The sequence below is a fragment of the Hemiscyllium ocellatum genome, chromosome 9 (genome assembly GCF_020745735.1).
Source record: "Hemiscyllium ocellatum isolate sHemOce1 chromosome 9, sHemOce1.pat.X.cur, whole genome shotgun sequence".
Taxonomy (NCBI): Eukaryota; Metazoa; Chordata; class Chondrichthyes; order Orectolobiformes; family Hemiscylliidae; genus Hemiscyllium; species Hemiscyllium ocellatum.
In genome coordinates, this window is record NC_083409.1 from 98,367,342 (window position 1) to 98,388,607 (window position 21,266).

At 42.7% G+C, this 21,266-nt stretch overlaps 1 protein-coding gene across 1 annotated transcript in view; it reads right to left on the minus strand.

Moving 5' to 3' along the window:
- The window catches only part of hfm1 (helicase for meiosis 1), a 192,005-nt gene that overhangs the window by 53,470 nt on the left and 117,269 nt on the right, over positions 1-21,266 (minus strand). Inside the window, exon 20 of the mRNA XM_060829604.1 lies at positions 10,656-10,762. Coding sequence (XP_060685587.1) covers positions 10,656-10,762 — 107 coding nt within the window. The remainder of the gene's footprint in view (positions 1-10,655; positions 10,763-21,266) is intronic.

A 21,266-nucleotide genomic window follows, 5' to 3' on the forward strand; every position in this document is an offset into this window, starting at 1 on the left:
TGTTTTACCTCCATCTTTATTCTGCCTGAAACATCCATATCCTGGGATATAAAGTTGCCAATCTTGCCCTTCCCTCAACCAAGTCTCAGTAATAGCAATAACATCATACTCCCAGGTACTAATCCAAGTACTAAGTTCATCTGTCTTACCTACTACACTTCTCACATTAAAACAAATGCACCTCAGACCACCTGTCTTTTTTGCGTTCACCTGTTCCCTGCCTACTCTTCCCCTTAGTCACACTGACTTCATTATCTAGTTCCTTTTAGGCTTCAGTTACTACCTCCTTACTGTCCACTAACCTCCTCATTTGATTCCATCCCCCGCCACATTAGTTTAAACCCTCCCCAAGAGTATTAGCAAAAGCACCTCTGAGGACATTGGTTCTAGTCTTGCCCAGGTGTCGACCGTCCAATCTGTAATAGTCCCACTTTCCCCCGGAACCAGTCCCAATGTCCCAAAAATCTGAACCCCTCCCTCCTGCACCATCTCTCAAGCCACTCATTCATTCTACCTATTCTTTCATTTCTACTCTGATTAGTACATGGCACTGGTAGCAATCCTGAGATTGCTGCCCTTGGGGTCCTACTTTTTAATTTGGCACTAAACTGCCTAAATTTTGCTTGTCAGACCTCATCCCATTTATTACCGATATCATTAGTGCCTATAGGCACAACAACAGCTGGCTGTTCATCACTGCACCCCCCTACCCTTTCAGAATATCCTGCAGCTGATCTGAGACATCACTGACCTGGGAGGCAAGATACCATTCTGGAGTCTCATTTTCGACCACAGAACTGCCTATCTACTCCCCTTACAATTGAATCCCCTATGACTGTAGCCTTTCCACACTTTTTTCTGCTCTTCGGTATGGCAGAGCCAGCCATAGTGCCATGAACCTAGCTACTGCTGCCTTCCCCCAGTGAGCCATCCCAATCAACAGTATCTAAAATGGTATACCTGTTTTGGATGGAGATGACTGCAGGGGACACCTGCACTGCCTTCCTGCCCTTTCTCTGCCTTTTGGTCAGCCATCCCCTTTCTCCCTCAGCAATCCTAATTTGCGGTGTGACCAAATCGCTAAACATGATATCCAAAACCTCCTCAGCATCGTGGATGCTCCAAAGTGAGTCCATCCGCAGCTCCAGAGGTGTCATGTGGTCTAACAAGAGCTGCAGCTGGACACACTTCTGGCAAGTGAAGGCATCAAGGACATCAGCCGCATCGCTGAACTCCCATATTGACCAAGAGTAGCATAACACGGGTCTGGGATTTCCTGCCATTTTGACTCTTAAGCTTAACTTAGTCCAACTACAATATCAAATAATAGATAAATGAAATGAAAAAAAAATTACCAATCACACTACTTGCCAGCACATGATAAAAAAGAAAAAGAAAATCCTTACCTTATCAACACACCACAGAGCTTTGTTTTTGTTTGGAGGAGGAGGGTGGGTGGGAGACACTACACATGTTGTGTCTCGGTATTAGCCACTGCCCAAATATATTAGTTCCCTCACCCTCCCAGAGCACAATTTGACCACTCCCACTTAGCTCCACTGCTGAAATCAGGGCCCAACGTCCCAATGTTAAGTATTTATAGCCTTTACTCATCTTCCCATAGCGCAATTTGACCGCTCCCACTTAGCTCCGCTGCTGAAATGCTGAGTAGGAAATTGATCTGTGGCTAGTTATAAAGTCATAGAGTCATACAGCATGGAAACAAACCCTTCAGGCCAACTTGTCCACATTGACCATGTTCCCAAACTAGACTAGTCCCACATGCCTGCATTTGTCCCATATCCTTCTAAACCCTTCCTATTCATATGCTTATCTGGATGTCCTTTAAATGTGGTAACTATACCTGCATTGACTGCTTCCTCTGGCAGCTCATACACCACTAACTGCTCTCTGTGTAAAAATGTTGTCTCTCATGTCCTTTTAAACCTTCCTCCTTTCACCTTAAAAATATGCCCTTAGTTTTGAATACCCCCACCTTAGGGAAAAGGCCTTTGCTATTCACCTTACCTGTGCCCCTCATGAATTTATAAACCTGTATAAGGTCAACTGTCAACCTCCTATGCTCCAGTGAAAAAAGGTCCCAGATTATCAGCCTATTTTTATAACTCAAACCCTCTATTCCCAGCAACATCCTGGTAAATCTTTTCAGAACCCTCTCTAGTTTAATAATATCCTTCTGAGAACAGGGAGAACAGAACTGCACACAGTGCTCCAGAAAAGGCCTCACCAACGTCCAGAACAACCTCATCATGATGTCCCAACTCCGATAAATCCATGGTCTCAGCAATGAAGGCAAGTGTGCTAAACACCATCTTAACCACCCTGTCCACCTGTGAAACAAATTTTAAAGAATTATGTACATGAACCCTGAGGTCTCTCTGTTCTACAATATGACCCAGGGCCCCGCCATTAATTGTCTAAGTTCTGCCCTTGTTTATTTTACCAAAATGCAGTACGTCACATTTATCCAAATTAAACTCCACTTGCCACTCCTCAGCCTACTGACTCAATTGATCAAGATCCCTTTGTAATTATAGATAACCTTCTTCACTGTCCACTATACACAGATTTTGGTGTCATCCGCAAAATTACTAATCATGCCTCCTACATTCTTATCCAAGTCATCTATATAAATGATAAACAAAATGGATCAGTATTGATCCCTGTGAAACATTGCTGGTCACAAGTCTCTAGTGTGAAAAAGAGCCCTCCACCACCACCACCCTGTTTCCAATGGAAAGCAATTTTGTATTCAATTGGCAAACTCACCCTGAATCCCGTGTGATCGAACTTCACTATTTAGTCTACCATGCAGAACCTCATCAAAGGTTTCATTAAAGTCCAAGTAAACAATGCCTCTACACTCAATTTTTTTGGTTACTTTCTCAAAAAATTCAATCAAGCTTGTGAGACATAATTTGCCTTGCACAAAGCCATGTTGACTATTCCTGATGAAGGGCTTATGCCTGAAACGTCGAATTTCCTATTCCTTGGATGCTGCCTGACCTGCTGTGCTTTAACCAGCAACACATTTTCAACTGTGATCTCCAGCATCTGCAGACCTCATTTTTTATCCCAAATCATTCCTTATCTCTCTAAATGCATGTAAACCTTATCTTTCAGAATCACCTCCAACAACTTATACGCCACCAATGTCAGGCTCACTGACTTCTTTTTACAGTCTTTCTGAAATAAAGGCACCACAGTAGCCACTCTGCAGTTCTCCAGCACCATACCTGTGATTATAGGTAGTGAAAATATTTCTGCTAAGGTCCACGCAATTTCCTTCCTAACTTCCCATAAGGTCCTGGGATACGCTTGATCAGGTCCTGGATATTTATCTACCATTATGCTTTCTAAGACCACCAGCACCTCCTCTTCTGTCACATGAACTGTTTTCAAAGCATCAATATTTATTTCCTTGACTTCTCTAGCCTCCACTTCTTTCTCCACAGTAAAAACTGTTGCTAAATATTCATTTAAAATCTCTCCCATCTCTTGAGGTTCAATACAAAGACAATCTCACAGATCTTTCAGGGGCCCTACTCTCTCTCTCTCTCTCTCTCTCTCTAGATGCTCTTTTGCTTTTAATGTACTTGTAGAATCTCTTTGGCTTATCCTTAACATTATCTGCCAAGACTATCCCATATCCCCTCGGCCTTCCTGATTTCACTCTTACAAATGTCCCTACACTCTTTATGCTCTTCAAGAGATTCATTTGATCCCCGTTGTCTAAATATAAATATGATCCTTTTTGTATTCTTGACGAAAACCTCAATATCTTTATTCATCAATTGTTCCTTATTCTTACTGGCCTTACCTTTCACTCTAACACTAATAGAATGCATCTGAATTCTCATCATCACAATTTTGAAAGCCTCTCCCACTTATCAGTCGTCCCTTTACCTCTGAACAGTCTACTCCCATTGATTTTTGAAAGCTCTTGATCTATGAAAGTTCTCATACTATTAAAATTTACCTTACTCCAATTAAGAACTTTAACTGAAAAGCTTCACCTGATGAAGGAACAGCGCTCTGAAAGTTTGTCGTTTCAACTAAACCTGTTGGACCATAACCTGGTGTCATGTGAGTTCTGGCGTTATCAACCCCAGTCCCACACCGGCATTTTGACATCATATTTTAAAATTAATAGAATCGTAGTCCTAGTCTTAAAGTGTTCTCCTACTAACACTATTGTCACTTGCCCTTCCTTAATTCCCAAGAGGTCAAGTTTTGTTCCTTATCTAGTAGGAACATTCACATATTAATAAAAATAAATTTCTTGAACACATTTATAAATTTACAAACATTTACAAACTTTTAACACTATGGCAGTCCCAGTCAGTGTTTGGAAAATTAAAATCCGTTACTATGACAATCCTATCGTTCTTATATATCTGAGATCTTTGCACATGTTTGCTTCTCAATTTTTCTCTGACTATTGGGGAGCCTGTAGTACAATCCCATCAAGGTGATCATCCCTTTCTTATGTTTAATTTCAACCCATAATTTTCACTGCATGGTCCCTCAGAAATATCCTCTTTAATTACAGCAGTAATGTTCACCTTAATCAAAAGCATCACTCCTCCTACTCTCATCTCCCTTTCTATCCTTCTTATAGCATTTGAAACTTGGAACAGTGAGCTGCCAGTCCTGTCCTTCCCTCAGCCAAGTTTCTGTAACAGCTATGACATCATCCTGCTCCCCTTATTTAAAGGAAGATATACTGACACAATAAGCAGTCCAGAGAAGGTTCACTAGTTAGATCCTGAGTATGGAGGAGATTTTCTTAAGAGGCAAAGGTTTGGTCTGTACTCACTGGAGTGTAGAAGAAAGAGAGATGAAATTATTAAAATATAATCAAGATTTTCAGGAGCTTGGCAGGGTAGATGCTGAGAGGTTGTTTCCCTTGTGGGAGAACCTAGGCCCAAATTGCACAATCTCAGAGTAAGGGGTGTTCCATTTCAGACAAAGATGAGGAGGAATAAAAACAGAAAATGCTAGAAAAATAGCAGGTTTAAAACCTTAATGATGTACATTAAAAGCAAACTGTTCATTTTATAACTAGTTCATGAAGCTACAATAACAGAAATTGTTAGGTCTGGCAGCATCTGTGGATAGAAATTAAGAGTTCATATTTAGGTCCAGTGATCCTTCTTCAGAACACAGTACAGAACAGAAGCTGCCAGACTTGCTGAGTTTTTCCAGCAATTTATGTTACTATTTCTGTTTCTGAAACAAATGCACAGAGGCCAGTATCCCATCACCAAGTCACCTTTTATTTGCATATCATAGAGTCATGGAGTTGGACAGTATGGAAACAGGTCCTTCGGTCCAGCTCGTCCATGCTGATCAGACATATTAAATAAATCTAGTCCCATTTGCCAGCACTCGGCTCACATCTTCTGAACCTATTCTATTCATGTACCTATCCAGATGCCTTTTAAATGTTGTAATTGTACGAGCCACCACTACATCGTCTGGCAGCTCATTCCGCACACACACCACCCTTTGCATGTAAAAGGTGCCCCTTAGGTCTCTTTTAAACCTTTCCCCTCTCATCTTAAACCAAGCCCTCTGGTTTTGGACTCACCCATCCCAGGGTAAAACCTTGTCTATTTACCCTTTTCATGCCCCTCATGATTTTATAAACTTCTATAAAGTCACCCCTAAGCCTCTGACACTCCAGGGAAAATAGTTCCAGCCTATTCAGCCTCTCCCTTTTGCTCAAACCTCCAACCCTGGCAACATCCTTGTAAAACTTTTCTGATCCCTTTCAAGTCTCACAATATTTTTCCTACAGCAAGGAGATCAGAGTTGCATGCAGTACTCCAAAAGTGGCCTAACCAATGTCCTGTACAGTTGCAACATGACCTCCCAACTCCTGGACTCAATGAACTGATCAATAAAGGCAATCATACCAAATGCCTTCTTCACGTTCCTGTCTACTTGGGACTCCACTTTCAATGAACTATGACCCTGCACTCCAAGGTCTCTTTGTTCAGCAACACTCCCCACTACCTTACCATTAAGTGTATAAGTCCTGCTAAGATTTGCTTTTCCAAAATGCAGCACCTCACATTTATCTCAATTAAACTCCATCTCCCACTCCTCAGCCTATTGATCCATCTGATCAAGGTCCCGTTGCGCTCTAGGGTAATCTTCTTTGTTGTCCACTCCACTGCCAATTTTGGTGTCATCTTACTAACCATAACTCATTTATCTATGTGACAAAAAGCAGTGGACCCAGCACTGAACCTTGTGGTACACCACTGGTCACAGGCCTCCAGTTTGAAAAGCAGCCCTGACATCTGTCATTTACCTTCGAGCCAGTTCTGTATCCAATGGCTAGTTCTCCCTGTATACCATGCAATCTAACCTTGCTAACCAGTCTACCACGAGGAACCTTGTTGAACGCCTTGGTGAAATCCATATAGATTACGTCCACCACTCTGTCCTCAACAATCCTCTTTGTTACTTCTTCAAAAACTCAATCAAACTCAATAGTGAGACATGATTTCCCATGCACAAAGCCTTGGTGACTCTTCCTAATCAGTCCTTGCCTTTCCAAATACATGTAAATCCTGTTCCTAAGGATTGTCTCCAACAACTTTCCCACCACCAATGTCAGGCTCACTAGTCAATAGTTCCCTAGCTTTTCCTTATCACCTTTCTTAAATAGTAGCACCACATCAGCCAACTTCCAATCTTCTGGCACCTCATTTGTGGTTATCGATTTGCAAAGTACACCAGCTGTAGACAGCCAGCTCAGAGTTGGTCTCTGGAAAGAGGAGATTTGAATCTCCTGTTTATTTCTTGAATTGGGTTGAATTTCTTCTGCCCAGCATCCACCCATTTCTTCAGCTTTTCTATGCTAATCTTGAAGTCTGTTATAATTCTCCTTACTATTAATTGTATTTCCAAATTTAGATTCATTGGAAAATTGTTACGTATCAAAATTAAAACATTACAAAACTGCCAAAGTTAAAGGCAACAATGAAACAGTTATTATAAAGTTCATGGAATTCCATCTAAAAGCAGAATGGTGTGTTGTTTCCCTGGTGCCAGGATCAAGGATGCCTTAGAGAGGGTGCAGAATGTCCTCATGGGGGAGAGGGGCCAGCAGGAGGTCATTGTCCACATTGGAACCAATGACATTGGAAGGGAAAAGGTTGAGACTCTGAAGGGAGATTACAGAGAGTTAGCCAGAAATTTATAAAGGAGGTCCTCAAGGGTAGTAATATCTGGATTACTCCCAGTGCTAGAGCTAGTGAGGGCAGGAATAGGAGGATAGATTAATGCATGGCTGAAGAGCTGGTGTATGGGAGAATATTTCACATTTTTGGATCATTGGAATCTCTTTTGAGGTATAAGTGACCTGTACAAGAAGGACGGATTGCACCTAAATTGGAAGGGGACTAATGTACTGGCAGGGAAATTTGCTGGGACTGCTTGGGAGGATTTAAACTAGTAAGGTGGGGGGGGGGATGCTGCTGGGACCCAGGGAGATAGTGAGGGAAGAGATCGATCTGAGACTGGTACAGCTGAGAACAGAAGCGGGTCAAACAGTCAGGGCAGGCAGGGACAAGGTAGGATGAATAAATTAAACTGCATTTATTTCAATGTAAGGGGCCTAACAGGGAAGGCAGATTAACTCAGTGCATGGTTAGGAACATGGGACTGGGATATCATAGCAATTACTGAAACATGGCTCAGGGATGGGCAGGACTGGCAGCTTAATGTTCCAGGATACAAATGCTACAGAAAGGATAGAAAAGGAGGCAAGAGAGGAGGGGGAGTGGTATTTTGATAAGGGATAGCATTACAGCTGTGCTAAGGGAGGATATTCCCAGAAATACATCCAGGGAAGTTATTTGGGTGGAACTGAGAAATAAGAAAGGGATAATCACCTTATTGGGATTGTATTATAGACCCCCCCCCCAAATAGTCAGAGGGAAATTGAGAAACAGACTTGTAAGGAGATCTCAGCTATCAGTAAGAATAATAGGATAGTTATGGTAGGGGATTTTAACTTTCCAAACATTAACTGGAACTGCCATAGTATTAAAGGTTTAGATGGCGCGGAATTTCTTAAGTGTGTACAAGACAATTTTTTGATTCAGTATGTGGATGTACCTACTAGAGAAGGTGCAAAACTTGACCTTCTCTTGGGAAATAAGGCAGGGCAGGTGACTGAGGTGTCAGTGGGGGAGCACTTTGGGCCCAGCGACCATAATTCTATTCAATTTAAAATAGTGATAGAAAAGGATAGACCAGATCTAAAAGTTGAAGTTCTAAATTAGAGAAAGGCCAATTTTGACGGTGTTAGGCAAGAAATTTCGAAAGCTGACTGGAGGCAAATGTTTGCAGATAAAGGGACGGCTGGAAAATGGGATGCCTTCAGAAATGAGATAACAAGAATCCAGAGAAAGTATATTCTTGTCAGGGTGAAAGGGAGGCTGGTAGGTATAGGGAATGCTGGATGACTAAAGATATTGAGGATTTGGTTAAGAAAAAGAAGGAAGCACATGTCAGCTATAGACAAGATAGATCGAGTGAATTCTCAGAAGAGTATAAAGAAAGTAGGAGTATACTTAACAGGAAAATCAGGAGGGCAAAACGGGGACATGAGATAGCTTTGGCAAATAGAATTAAGGAGAATCCAAAGGATGTTTATAAATATATTAAGGACAAAAGGGTAACTAGGGAGAGAATAGAGCCCCTCAAAGATCAGCAAGGCGGCCTTTGTGTGGAACCACAGAAAATGGGGGAGATAATAAATTAATATTTTGCATCAGTATTTCCTGTGGAAAAGGATATGGAAGATATAGACTGCAGGGAAATAGATGGTGACATTTTGCAAAATGTCCAGATTACAGAGGAGGAAGTGCTAGATGTCTTGAAACGGTTAAAAGTGGATAATTCCCCAGGGCCTGATCAGGTGTACCCAAGGACCCTGTGGGAAGCTAGAGAAGTGATTGCTGGGCCTCTTGCTGAGATATTTGTATCATCGATAGTCACAGGTGTAGTGCCAGAAAACTGGAGGTTGGCAAATGTGGTGCCACTGTTTAAGAAGGGCGGTAAAGACAAGCAAGGGAACTATAGACCAGTGAGCCTGATCTCGGTGGTGGGTAAGTTGTTGGAGGGAATTCTGAGGTACAGGATGTACATGTATTTGGAAAGGCAAGGTATGATTCGGGATAGTCAATATGGCTTTGTGCATGTGAAATCATGTCTCACAAAGTTGATTGAGTTTTTCGAAGACGTAACAAAGAAGATTGATGAGGGCAGAGCAGTAGATGTGATCTATATGGACCTCAGCAAGGCGTTTGACAAGGTTTCCCCAGGGGTGACTGATTAGCAACATTAGATCTCATGGAATACAGGGAGAACCAGCCATTTAGATACAGATCTAGCTCAAAGGTAGAAGATAGAGGGTGGTGGTGGAGGGTTGTTTTTCAAACTGGAGGCCTGTGACCAGTGGCGTGCCACAAGGATTGGTACTGGGCCCTCTACGTTTTGTCATTTACATAAATGATTTGGATGTGAGCATAAGAGGTACAATTAGTAAGTTTGCAGATGACACCAAAATTGGAGGTGTAGTGGACAGCGAAGAGGGTTACCTCAGATTACAACAGGATCTGGACCAGATGGGCCAATGGGCTGAGAAGTGGCAGATGGAGTTTAAATCAGATAAATGCGAGGTACTGCATTTTGGGAAAGCAAATCTTAGCAGGACTTATACACTTAATGGTAAGGTCCTAGGAAGTGTTGCTGAACAAAGAGACCTTGGAGTGCAGGATCATAGCTCCTTGAATGTGTAGTTACAGGTAAATAGGATAGTGAAGAAGGTGTTTGGTATGCTTTCCTTCATTGGTCATAGTATTGAGTACAGGAGTTAGGAGGTCATGTTGCGGCACTACAGGACATTGGTTAGGCTACTGTTTGAATATTGCGTGCAATTCTGGTCTCCTTCCTATCGGAAAGATGTTGTGAAACTTGAAAGGGTTCTGAAAAGATTTACAAGGATGTTACCAGGTTTGGAGAATCTGAGCTACAGGGAGAGGCTGAACAGGCTGGGGCTGTTTTCCCTGGAGCGTCGGAGGCTGAGGGGTGACGTTATAGAGGTTTACAAAATTATGAGGGGCATGGATAGGATAAATAGACAAAGTCTTTTCCTTGGGGTCAGGGAGTCTAGAACTAGAGGGCATAGGTATAGGGTGAGAGGGGAAAGATATAAAAGAGACCTAAGAGGCAGAGGGTGGTACGTGTATGGAATGAGCTGCCAGAGGATGTGGTGGAGGCTGGTACAATTGCAACATTTAAGAGGCATTTGGATGGGTATATGAATAGGAAGGGTTTGGAGGGATATGTGCCGGGTGCTGGCAGGTGGGACTAGATTGGGTTGGGACATCTGGTCGGCATAGACAGTTGGACCGAAGGGTCTGTTTCCATGCTGTACATCTCTATGACTCTATGAGAGATGATAAAGGTGTTTAACTACCTCAGAAGCAATAGTCAACATCATCTAGTGGTAATTCTCTTATTCACAGGTCAAAAGCTTCTTTCTCATTTCCTGTTAAATTGCACATTTGTAAACTTGCAGTACTTGCAAGTAACATGGTTAGCATTACCTGATGGTAGTTCTATTCTTGTCTTTATTCAGTGTGTTAAGAATCTTCTTTTCGTTCACCCTGAGTTGAACATCAGTAAATTCCTTGCAATTGCAGATTAATCTTACCTGTCAAATCAAGTATAATGTGAAATATTAAATATTTAGAAATGAACTCTGAACAAATTTCCAAGCCAAATGATGATGTTCATGAAGCTAGAGGATATGGGTGAGATCTTAAATGAATAGATTTCACCTATATTCACAGAGGAGAAATACATTGTAATCAGGGATTTCAGGTGGGCTGGTGAGATTTGAGAACATGTTAAGATTAATAAGGTGGAGGTATTAGATATTTTAGTAGGTATGAAGATGCATAAATTCTGAGGACCTGATGAGATGTACCCCAGGCTGCTGTGGGAGGCAAGGGAGGAACATAGAACATAGAACATTACAGCGCAGTACTGGACCTTCAACCCTCGATGTTGCGCTGACCTGTCATCTAACCTACACTATTCCATATACGTCCATATGCTTGTCCAATGATGACTTAAATGTATTTAAAGTTGGCGAATCTACTACCGTTGCAGGTAAAGCATTCTATACCCTTACTCCTCTCTGAGTAAAGAAACTACCTCTGACATCTGTCCTATATCTATCATCAGTCAATTTAAAGCTATGCCCTCTCGTGCTCGCCGTCACCATACTTGGAAAAAGGCTCTCCCTGTCCACCCTATCTAACCCTCTGATTATCTTATATGTCTCTATTGTATCACCTCTCAACCTTCTTCTCTCTAACGAAAATAGCCTCAAGTCCCTCAGCCTTTCCTCATAAGACCTTCCCTCCATACCAGGCAACATCCTAGTAAATCTCCTCTGCACCCTTTCCAAAGCTTCCACATCCTTCGTATAATGCGGTGACCAGAACTATACACAATACTCCAAGTGCGGCCGCACCTGAGTTTTGTACAGCTGTAGCATAACCTCATGGTTCCGGAACTCGATCCCTCTAGAATAAAAGCGAAATCACTGTATGCCTTCTTAACAACCCTGTCAACCTGGGTGGCAACTTTCAAGGATCTGTGTACCTGGACACCGAGATCTCTCTGCTCATCTACACTACCAAGAATCTTATCAGTAGCCCAGAACTTTGCATTCCGGTTACTCCAACCGAGGCAAAGCACCTCACACTTGTTCGCGTTAAACTGTATTTGCCACCTCTCAGCCCAGCTCTGCAGCTTATCTATGTCTCTCTGTAACCTACAACATCCTTTGTCACTATCCACAATTCCACCGACCTTTGTGTCGTCTGCAAATTTACTAACCCACCCTTCTACGCCCTCATCCAGGTCGTTTATAAAAATGATGAACAGCAGTGAACCTAACACCGACCCTTGTGATACACCACTGGTAACTGGACTCCAGGATGAACATTTCCCATCAACTACCACCCTCTGTCTTCTTACAGCAAGCCAATTACTGATCCAAACTGCTATATCTCCCACAATCCCATTCTTCAGCATTTTGGACAATAGCCTACTGTGGGGAACCTTATTGAACACCTTGCTAAAATCCATATACACCACACCAACCGGTTTACTCTCATCTACCTGTTTGGTCACCTTCTTAAAGAACTCAATAAGTTTTGTGAGGCACGAACTACCCTTCATAAAACTGTGCTGACTATCCCTAATCAAATTATGCTTTTCTAGATGATTATAAATCCTATCTCTTATAACCTTTTCCAACACTTTACCAACAACTGAAGCAAAGCTCACTGGTCTATAATTACCTGGGGTGTCCCTACTCCCCTTCTTGAACAGGGGAACCACATTTGCTATCCTCCAGTCTTCTGGCACTATTCCTGTAGACAATGACGATTTAAAGATCAATGCCAAAGGCTCGGCAATCTCCTCCCTGGCTTCCCAGAGGATCCTAGGATAAATCCCATCTGGCCCAGGGGACTTATCTATTTTCACACTCTGCAGGATTTCTAATACCTCTTCCTTGTGAACCTCAATCACACCTAGTCTAGTAGCCAGTATTCTCCTCGACAACATTGTCATTTTCTAGAGTGAATACTGTCAAAAAATATTCATTAAGTGCTTCCCCTATCTCCTCTGACTCCACACACAACTTACCACTACTATCCTTGATTGGCTCTAATCTTACTCTCGTCATTGAGATTGATGAGGGCTGTGGCACAAATATTGAGTACTTTGCTGGCCAAAAATAAAGTGCCAAATGATTGAAGAATAGCTAATGTGGTTCTTTTGTTCAAGAAGGGAAGCTCAAATTAGATTAGATTCCCTACAGTGTGGAAACAGGCCCTTCGGCCCAACTAGTCCACACCGACCCTCCGAAGAGTAATCCACCCAGACCCATTTCTCTCTGACTAATGCACCTGACACTATGGGCAATTTAGCATGGCTAATTCACCTGACCTGCACATCTTTGAACTGTGGGAGGAAACCGGACCACCCAGAGGAAACCCTACAGACACGGGGAGAATGTGCAAACTCCACACAGTCACCTGAGGCTGGAATCGACTACAGGCACGGGGAGAATGTGCAAACTCCACACAGACAGTCACCTGAGGCTGGGACCCTGATGTTATGAGGCAGCAATGCTAACCACTGAGCCACTGTGTCGATAGGCCAGGTCACTACAGATTAATTAGTTTGATGTTAGTGGTAGGGAAATTATTGAAACAATTCTGAGGGAGAGGGTTAATCAACACTTGGCCAAAGTGAGGACTGCAGATGCTGGAGATCAGAGTCAAGATTAGAGTGGTGCTGGAAAAGCACAGCAGGTCAGGCAGCATCCGAGGAACAGAAAAATCAACGTTGCAGGCAGGAGTCCTTCATCAGGAATGAGCTAATTCATGATGAAGGGCTCCTGCCCGAAAAGTCAATTTTCCTGCTCCTCGGATTCTGCCTGACATACTGTGCTTTTCCAGCACCACTCTAATCTTAATCAACACTTGGAAAGACAATAATTGATCAGGGACAGTCAGTATGAATTTGCTGGATAGAGATCTTGTTTGACTAAGTTAGTTGTATTTTTTTGAAACGTAGACTAAATATATTGATGAGGGTAATGCATTTGATCTGGTTTACATGGACTTTATAATACCTTTGACAAGGTCCCACATGGAAGGTTGGTCCAAAAGAAGAGCCCATGGGATCCAGGCAAGTTGGCAAATTAGATTCAAAATTGCTTGTATATGGGAGGCAAGGGTGATGGTGGAGAACTGTTATTGTGATTCATTTTGTGACTGTTAGTGTATCACAGGGATCGGCGCTGGGACCCTTGCTGTTTGTTATGTATATTAGCAACTTGGAGATGAATGTAGAAAATATAATTAGTAAATTTGCAGATGACATGAAAATTGGTGGTGTTCATAGTAAGGAGGATGGTCTCAGGTTGCAGTCTGATATTGATTAGCTGATAAATTGGACAGAGCAATGGCAAATTGAATTTAATTCTGATAACAGTGAGGTGACACATTTTGGGAGTTCTACGAAGAGAAGGATATACACAATGAAAGATAGGTGTCCAGGAAGTACTGAGGAACAAAGGGATGTTAGTGTAGAAGTCCATAGCATCAGGATAGGTCAACAGAGTGGCAAAGAATTCACAGGATACTTGCCTTTGTTAGCTACAGTAAGGAAGAGCAAATAATCCTTGTTACAACTTTATAAAATGTCGGTTAGGTCAGAGAGTGTGCAGAGGAAATTCACCACAATGTTGCCTGGGATGAAAAGTCTTAGTTTATGGGGAGAGACTGGACAAGCTGGGTTTGTTTTCCTTGGAGCAGCGGAGGCTGAGGGGGTAACTGATTGAGGGATACAAAATAATGAGGGACATAGAACATGAGAATCTTTTCCAGATGGCAGACATGTTGAAGACCAGAGGGCACATATTAAGATTAAGAGTTTAGAGGATATCTGAGAAAAACCTTTTTCACCCAGAATGTGGTAAACATATGAATACGCTGCCTGAGAGAGTGTGGAGGCAGGTAATCTCATAATATTTCGGAAGCATCTGTGTAAGCACTTAAAATGTCAGGGCATAGCAGGCAACGCACCAAGTGCAGAAAAATGGAATTAGTGTAATTTGTTGGGTGGTATAGACATGTTGGCCAAAGGGCCTGCTTCTGTGCTGTCCGACTCTATGGTAGCTGAAAGATGTTAATTTTTCATAGGTGACTCATAACACAGGAATTGGTTCAAAAGGTATAAACACCTCAAAGTGAATTGCATCAAATATGAAATCTATTGGGATGTTCATGGAGCATATAGTAAATGGAGTTTAAATTTAGATCAGTCATGGAAAAATTGAATGATAGATCAAGCTCCACAGGCCCAATAGCCTTGCTACAGTTCATATGCTGTTTAATCAATGGTCACTTGGCTGCATAGAACTTAAGTGTTGCTGAGAAAAAGAGACACAAATCTGTTCAAGCTTTTCATCTCATATCATTAGGACTGACACAATAATATCATAGTTTAAAGGTAGTAACACATTATACTGTATGAGAAAAAGGTGAAGATTAATTGGCAAGTTGACTGATTAGGAGACAGTGAGGTCTGCAGATTCTGGAGATTAGAGTTGAGAGTGTGTTGCTGGAAAAGCACAGCAGGTCAGGCAGCATCTGAGGAGCAGAAAAAACTACGTTTCGGGTCAGAGTCCTTCATCAGGAATGAGGCTGGGAGCTTTGGGGTGGAGAGATAAATGGGAGGGGGTGTAGTTGGGGAGAAGGTAGCTGAGAGTGCAATAGGTGGATGGAGTGTGGGTCAAGGTGAGAGGTCGGAGAGGAAGATGGAGCAGATGGGTGGGAAGGAAGATTGACAGGTGAGACAGGTCATGAGGGTGGTCCTGAGCTGGAACGTTAGAACTGGGGTAAAGTGGGGGGAGGGGAAATGAGAAAACTGGTGAAGTCCATATTGATGCCCTGGGGTTGAAGGGTTCCGAGGCAGAAGATAAGGCATTCTTCCTCCAGGTGTTGGGTGGTGAGGGAGTGGCAATGGAAGAGGCCCAGAACCTACATATCCTTGGCAGAATGGGAGGGGGAGTTGAAATGTTCAACCACGGGGCGGTGGGATTGGTTGGTGCAGGTGTCCCGGAGATGTTCTCTAAAGCCCTCTGCGAGAAGGTGTCCAGTCTGCCCAATGATAGAGGAGACAGCATTGGGTGCGATGAATACAATAAATGACGTGTGGAAGTGCATGTGAAACTTCGATGGATCTGGAAGGTTCCTTTGGGGCCTTGGACAGAGGTAATGGGGGAGGTGTGGGTGCAGGTTTTATAATTTCTGCGGTCGCTGCGGGAGTGCTAGGAGGCGAGGGTGGCTTGTTAGAGGGAGTGGACCTGACCAGGTGGTCGTGGAGGGAACAGTCTTTGCAGAAAGCGGATAGGGATGGGGGAGAAATATATCCGTGATGGTGGGGTCCATTTGAAGTGACGGAAATGTCAGCCGATGATGTGATTTATGCAGAGGTTGGTGGGGTGGAAGGTAAAGACCGGGGTGTTCTTTCCTTGTTGCGGTTGGAGGTGGGGTTCGAGTGCGGAGATGCAAGATGTGGATGAGATGTGTTGGAGGGCATCTCCAACCAAGTGGGAGGGGAAATTTCAGTCCTTAAAGAAGGAGGCCATCTGGTGTGTTCTGTGGTGGAACTGGTCCACCTGAGAGCAGATGCGGCAGAGGCGGAGCAATTATGCATACGGGATAGCATTTTTGCAAGAGGTAGGGTGGGAGGTGTAATCCAGGTAGCTGTGGGAGTCGGTGGGTTTGTAAAAAATGTCAATGTTAGGTCGGTCCTCATGGATGGAGATGGAGATGTCTAGGAAGGGGAGGGAGGTGTCAAAGATGGTCCAGCTAAATTTAAGCTCGGTATGGAATGTGTTGGTGAAGTTGATGAACTGTTTGACCTCCTCGTGGGAGCACAAGGTGGCGCCAATGTAGCAGAGGAATGTAGGGGAGTGGTGCCGGTGTAACTCCCGAAGACGGGCTGTTCTACGTAGATGACAAAAAGACAGGTATAGCTGGGGCCCATGCAGGTGCCCATGGCTACTCCTTTTGTCTGGAGGAAGTGGGAGGATTGGAAGGAGAAACTGTTGAGGGTGAGGAGCAGTTCAGTCAAATGAATAAGGGTGTCAATGGAAGGGTACTGGTGGGGACATTGCTAGAGGAAGAAACGGAGGGTTTGGAGGTCGTGGTCATGGGCGATGGTGGTGTAGAGGGACTGGATGTCCATGGTGAAGATGAGGCATCGGGGCCGGGGAAACGGAAGTCTTGGTGGAGGTGGAGGGTGTGTTGGTATCCCAAACGTATATGGGGAGTTCCTGGAACTGGGAGGAGAGCACAGTATCAAGGTAGGTGGAGATGAGGTTGGTGGGGCAGGAGCAGGCTGAGACAATACGTCGGCCAGGGTAGTCAGGCTTGTGGATCTTGGGTAGGAGGTAGAATCGGGCGGTGCAGGGTTCCTGAACTATGAGGTTGGAAGCTGTAGGTGGGAGATCGCCTGAGGTGATGAGGTTGTGTATGGTCTGGGAGATGATGGTTTGGTGATGGGGTGTGAGGTCATGTTGGGGGGTGCAGTAGGAGTAGGTATCTTTGAGTTGGCGCCTGGCTTCAGCGATGTAGAGGTCAGTGCACCAAACTACCACTGCACTCCCTTTGTTCGCTGGTTTGATGGCGAGGTTGAAGTTGAAGTGGAGGGCTGCACTTTGTGAGGGTGAGAGTGTGTTGCTGGAAAAGTTGGGGAGTTGAAATGTTCAACCACGGGGTGGTGGGGTTAGTTGGTGCTGGTGTCCCGGAGATGTTCTCCAAAACGCTCTGCGAGAAGGAATCCAGTCTGCCCAATGTAGAGGAAACCGCATTGGGAGCGATGGATACAATAAATGACATGTGTGGAAGTGCAGGTGAAACTTTGAAAGGGTCCTTTGGGGCCTTGATAGGAGGGAAGGATGGAGGTATGGGCGCAGTCGACTAATCGGACAACTGATTAGTCAAGTGTTGCTATGGAGACTGAATCAGGGAAATATACTTCCCCCATTATATAAGACTATATATAGACTATCTAAACTTAACTGCCGTCATTAGATTGTTATACCCTAGACCTGCAAGGACTTTCATGGTTTTAAAAAGGAAGAAAGTGGACTTAAATGGATTAAACTTCCCGAGACTTGTGTGGAATAAGCAAAACTGTCTGCATTCAAATTGTCTTTTTTATTGAAAGACATCAAAACTAGGCTGAGTCAACATCAAGAAATTTACAACTCCTGTTTAATTCACAAATGTATTAGAACTTTATATGTTAGGAGGTTAAAGGTTCACTTGCCAGTTAGATAGCTTGGAAAAAATGTGGATCTTGACTCTGGAATCCACTGTGAACCATATTTCAATAGCAGCTTTTGAGCAACACAGCAGAAGAAAAAGAAAATTGTGACAATACGTGCTTGAAAACTCACTCTCCTTTCCTGCTTCTCTCATCATCTCAGAATACAGCACCAATGAAAACCCAAATTGGGAAACAAGCATTTACTAAGAACTCAAAGATACTTCAGATTCTGCTCCTGCTATGACCATAAGAAACAGGAATAGGACTTGACTATTCAGTTCAATTCTGTGCCGCCATTCTACAAAATCATGGCTGTTCTTTCCAGGCCTCAACTCCTATGTTCTTTGTTCTTTTGTTCCTCTTACTGTGGTAAGGTCAATAATTAACTAACTATGGCCTCAGGTTTAAAACCTAACAACTCAAAGATTATAAAGACTTTTGAATTGTGTAGCCTTAATCTGCCCTGTCTATATCTGTCACTCTTTTCTTTAAACTTATTATCTGCTCTTGATGTCAGGTTCTTATAATTTTTCTGAAAATGTGTTGCTGGTTAAAGCACAGCAGGTTAGGCAGCATCCAAGGAACAGGAAATTCAGCTGCCTTGGATGCCGCCTAACCTGCTGTGCTTTAACCAGCAACACATTTTCAGCTCTGATCTCCAGCATCTGCAGATCTCACTTTTTACTCTTATAATTTTTCTTCAGGTTAGTGGTTAATAAAATTTCTCTTTCTTTCATACAAGAAAATCTTCATAATTGGTTTCTTCCATTTCTAACAAACTATGTTTAAATTGAAATGTGCTAGCTTTGTGCTAAAAATTAAAAATATTCATTGCAACCGACAGAATGGAGATCAAAAACAGGAGAACAGATTCTCCTTCCTCAGCTGGTTGAACCATCCTATTGTAATGCAAATTAGCACTTGCTCAACAATTCAGAGTGTGTTCAGAATTACACTCACAAATAATTTAGAAGTTTCTGTCACATTTGCAATGTGGTTCATGCTGACCATATTCATATGCAGCGACCTATTCTTAGCAGAAGAAAAGAAAATGTCCAGGCATTGCACTTTTTAAAATTAAAAAATGCATAGTGTCCATTCTTAATTGGAATGCCTCGATCAGAGTAAACATGCAAACCAATTAACACCCTTTTCTCACTCAGCATAAATTGTTGCTCCCTTTGAAATTTGATACTTTGCATCTGTATTCGAAGAGTACAAGACAAAGACCTCCAACAGCATGTATCATTTTTGGCAATACTAATGTTAAATTAGAGATGTTTATCAACAACTGTACTATACAGGATATTGGTGAGACAACACTTAAGTTTTGTATACAATTTGGTACCCTTGTTAAGCAGGGGTTTTCTTGCATTACAGCAAGTCCAGATAACATTCATCAGGTTGACTCCTCGAATGAAAGGTTGTCTTATGAGCAAATTGGGCCCATATTCTTTTAAGAAATGAGAGTTAATCTTACTGAAATATGCAAAATTGTGACAGCTGTTTGACAAATTGGATGCTGTGAGGATGTTCACTTGTGGGGGAATCTTGAACTTGAAGCACAGTTTCAGAATAAAGGGTGTCTCATTTAAAAATAGATGAGAATAATCTATTCTCAAGAGGTGTGGATCTTAGGAATTCTTTGCTCCAGTAAGCAGTCAAGCTGGATCACTGAATATCTTACACAGGTAAAATGAGTTGAGACAATCATCCAATTGGCCATGATCTTATTAAATGGTAGTGCAGACTAGAGGGGCTGAGTAGCCTACTTCTCGTCCTATTTCTCGGAATTTCGACCAAATAACAATGTTAAAGCATTGCTATTTGAATATTCATTAATTGCAGACCTACATTATTCTTAAAATGGTGGAAAACAAGTAGGTATAGAACATAGAAGAACATAAACATTACAGCGCAGTATTGGCCATTTGGCCCACGATGTTGCGCTGACCTGTGAAACAAATCTGCAGCCCCTCTAACCTACACTATTCCATTCTCATCCATATGCCTATCCAATGACCATTCAAATGCCTTTAAATTTGGCGAGCCTACTTCTGTTGCAGGCAGTGCGTTCCACACCCCTACTACTCTTTGAGTGAAGAAACTACCTCTGACATCTGTCCTATATTTATCATCCCTCAATTTAAAGCTATGTTCCCTCATACTAGCCATCACCATCCGAGGAAAAAGGCTCTCACTGTCCACTCGATCTAACCCTCTCCTTATCTTATATGTCTTAATTAAGTCACCACTCAACCTTCTTCTGCCTAACGAAACCTGCTTCATGTCCATCAGCCTTTCATCTGAAGACCTTCCCTCCATACCAGACAACATCCTAGTTAATCTCCTCTGAACCCTTTCCAAGACTTCCACATCCTTCCTATAAAGCGGTGACCAGAACTGTACACAACACTCCAAGTGCAGCCACACCAGAGTTTTGTACAGCTGCAGCATGACCTCATGCTTCCAAATGCCTCTACCAATAAAAGCTAACACATGTGCGCCTTCTTAACAACCCCATCAACCTGGGTGGGAACTTTCAACTATCTATGTACATAGACACCAAGATCTCTCTGTTCATCTACAATACCAAGAATTGTCCAGTACTCTGTTACTCCTTCTAAAGTGAATCATTTCACACTTTTCCGCATGAAATTCCATTTGTCACCTCTCAGCCCAGCTCTGCATTAGTATCTTGCAAACTGCTTCTGATTTTACACAAGAAGTAAGCTAACAATAAATTATTTTAATTTTCCAAAACAATTGGAAATTGGGGACTATTTTACACAAAGCAGTACACAGGCAGTAACAACTATGGCCCAAATCTCAGAAGCATCAGTTATTGCCAGATTGCCACTCTGCTGCTACTTTTTCTCATTATGAATGAGCTCTGCTTTTCATGCTGTGACTTCCAGTCTTAGCTTTTTCAGAAATATAAAGAAAACTTTAAACCAAAGTTCTTCTTTTAGCTTTGGATCATGAAGCAAAGACAAGCCATACCTGCTTTTTACAGTATTAACTGCTGTATACTCACTAACACATTGTAAAGCTTTGGGATTTTAGAACATAGAACAGTACAGCACAGAACAGGCCCTTCAGCCCACGATGTTGTGCCATTGATCCTCATGTAAGGTAAACTTAATGTATGAACCCTCAAATTTCTGTGACTATATGCATGTCCAGCAGTCTCTTAAATGTCCCCAATGACCTCGCTTCCACAACTGCTGCTGGCAACGCATTCCATGCTCTCACAACTCTCTGCATAAAGAACCCGCCTCTGACAC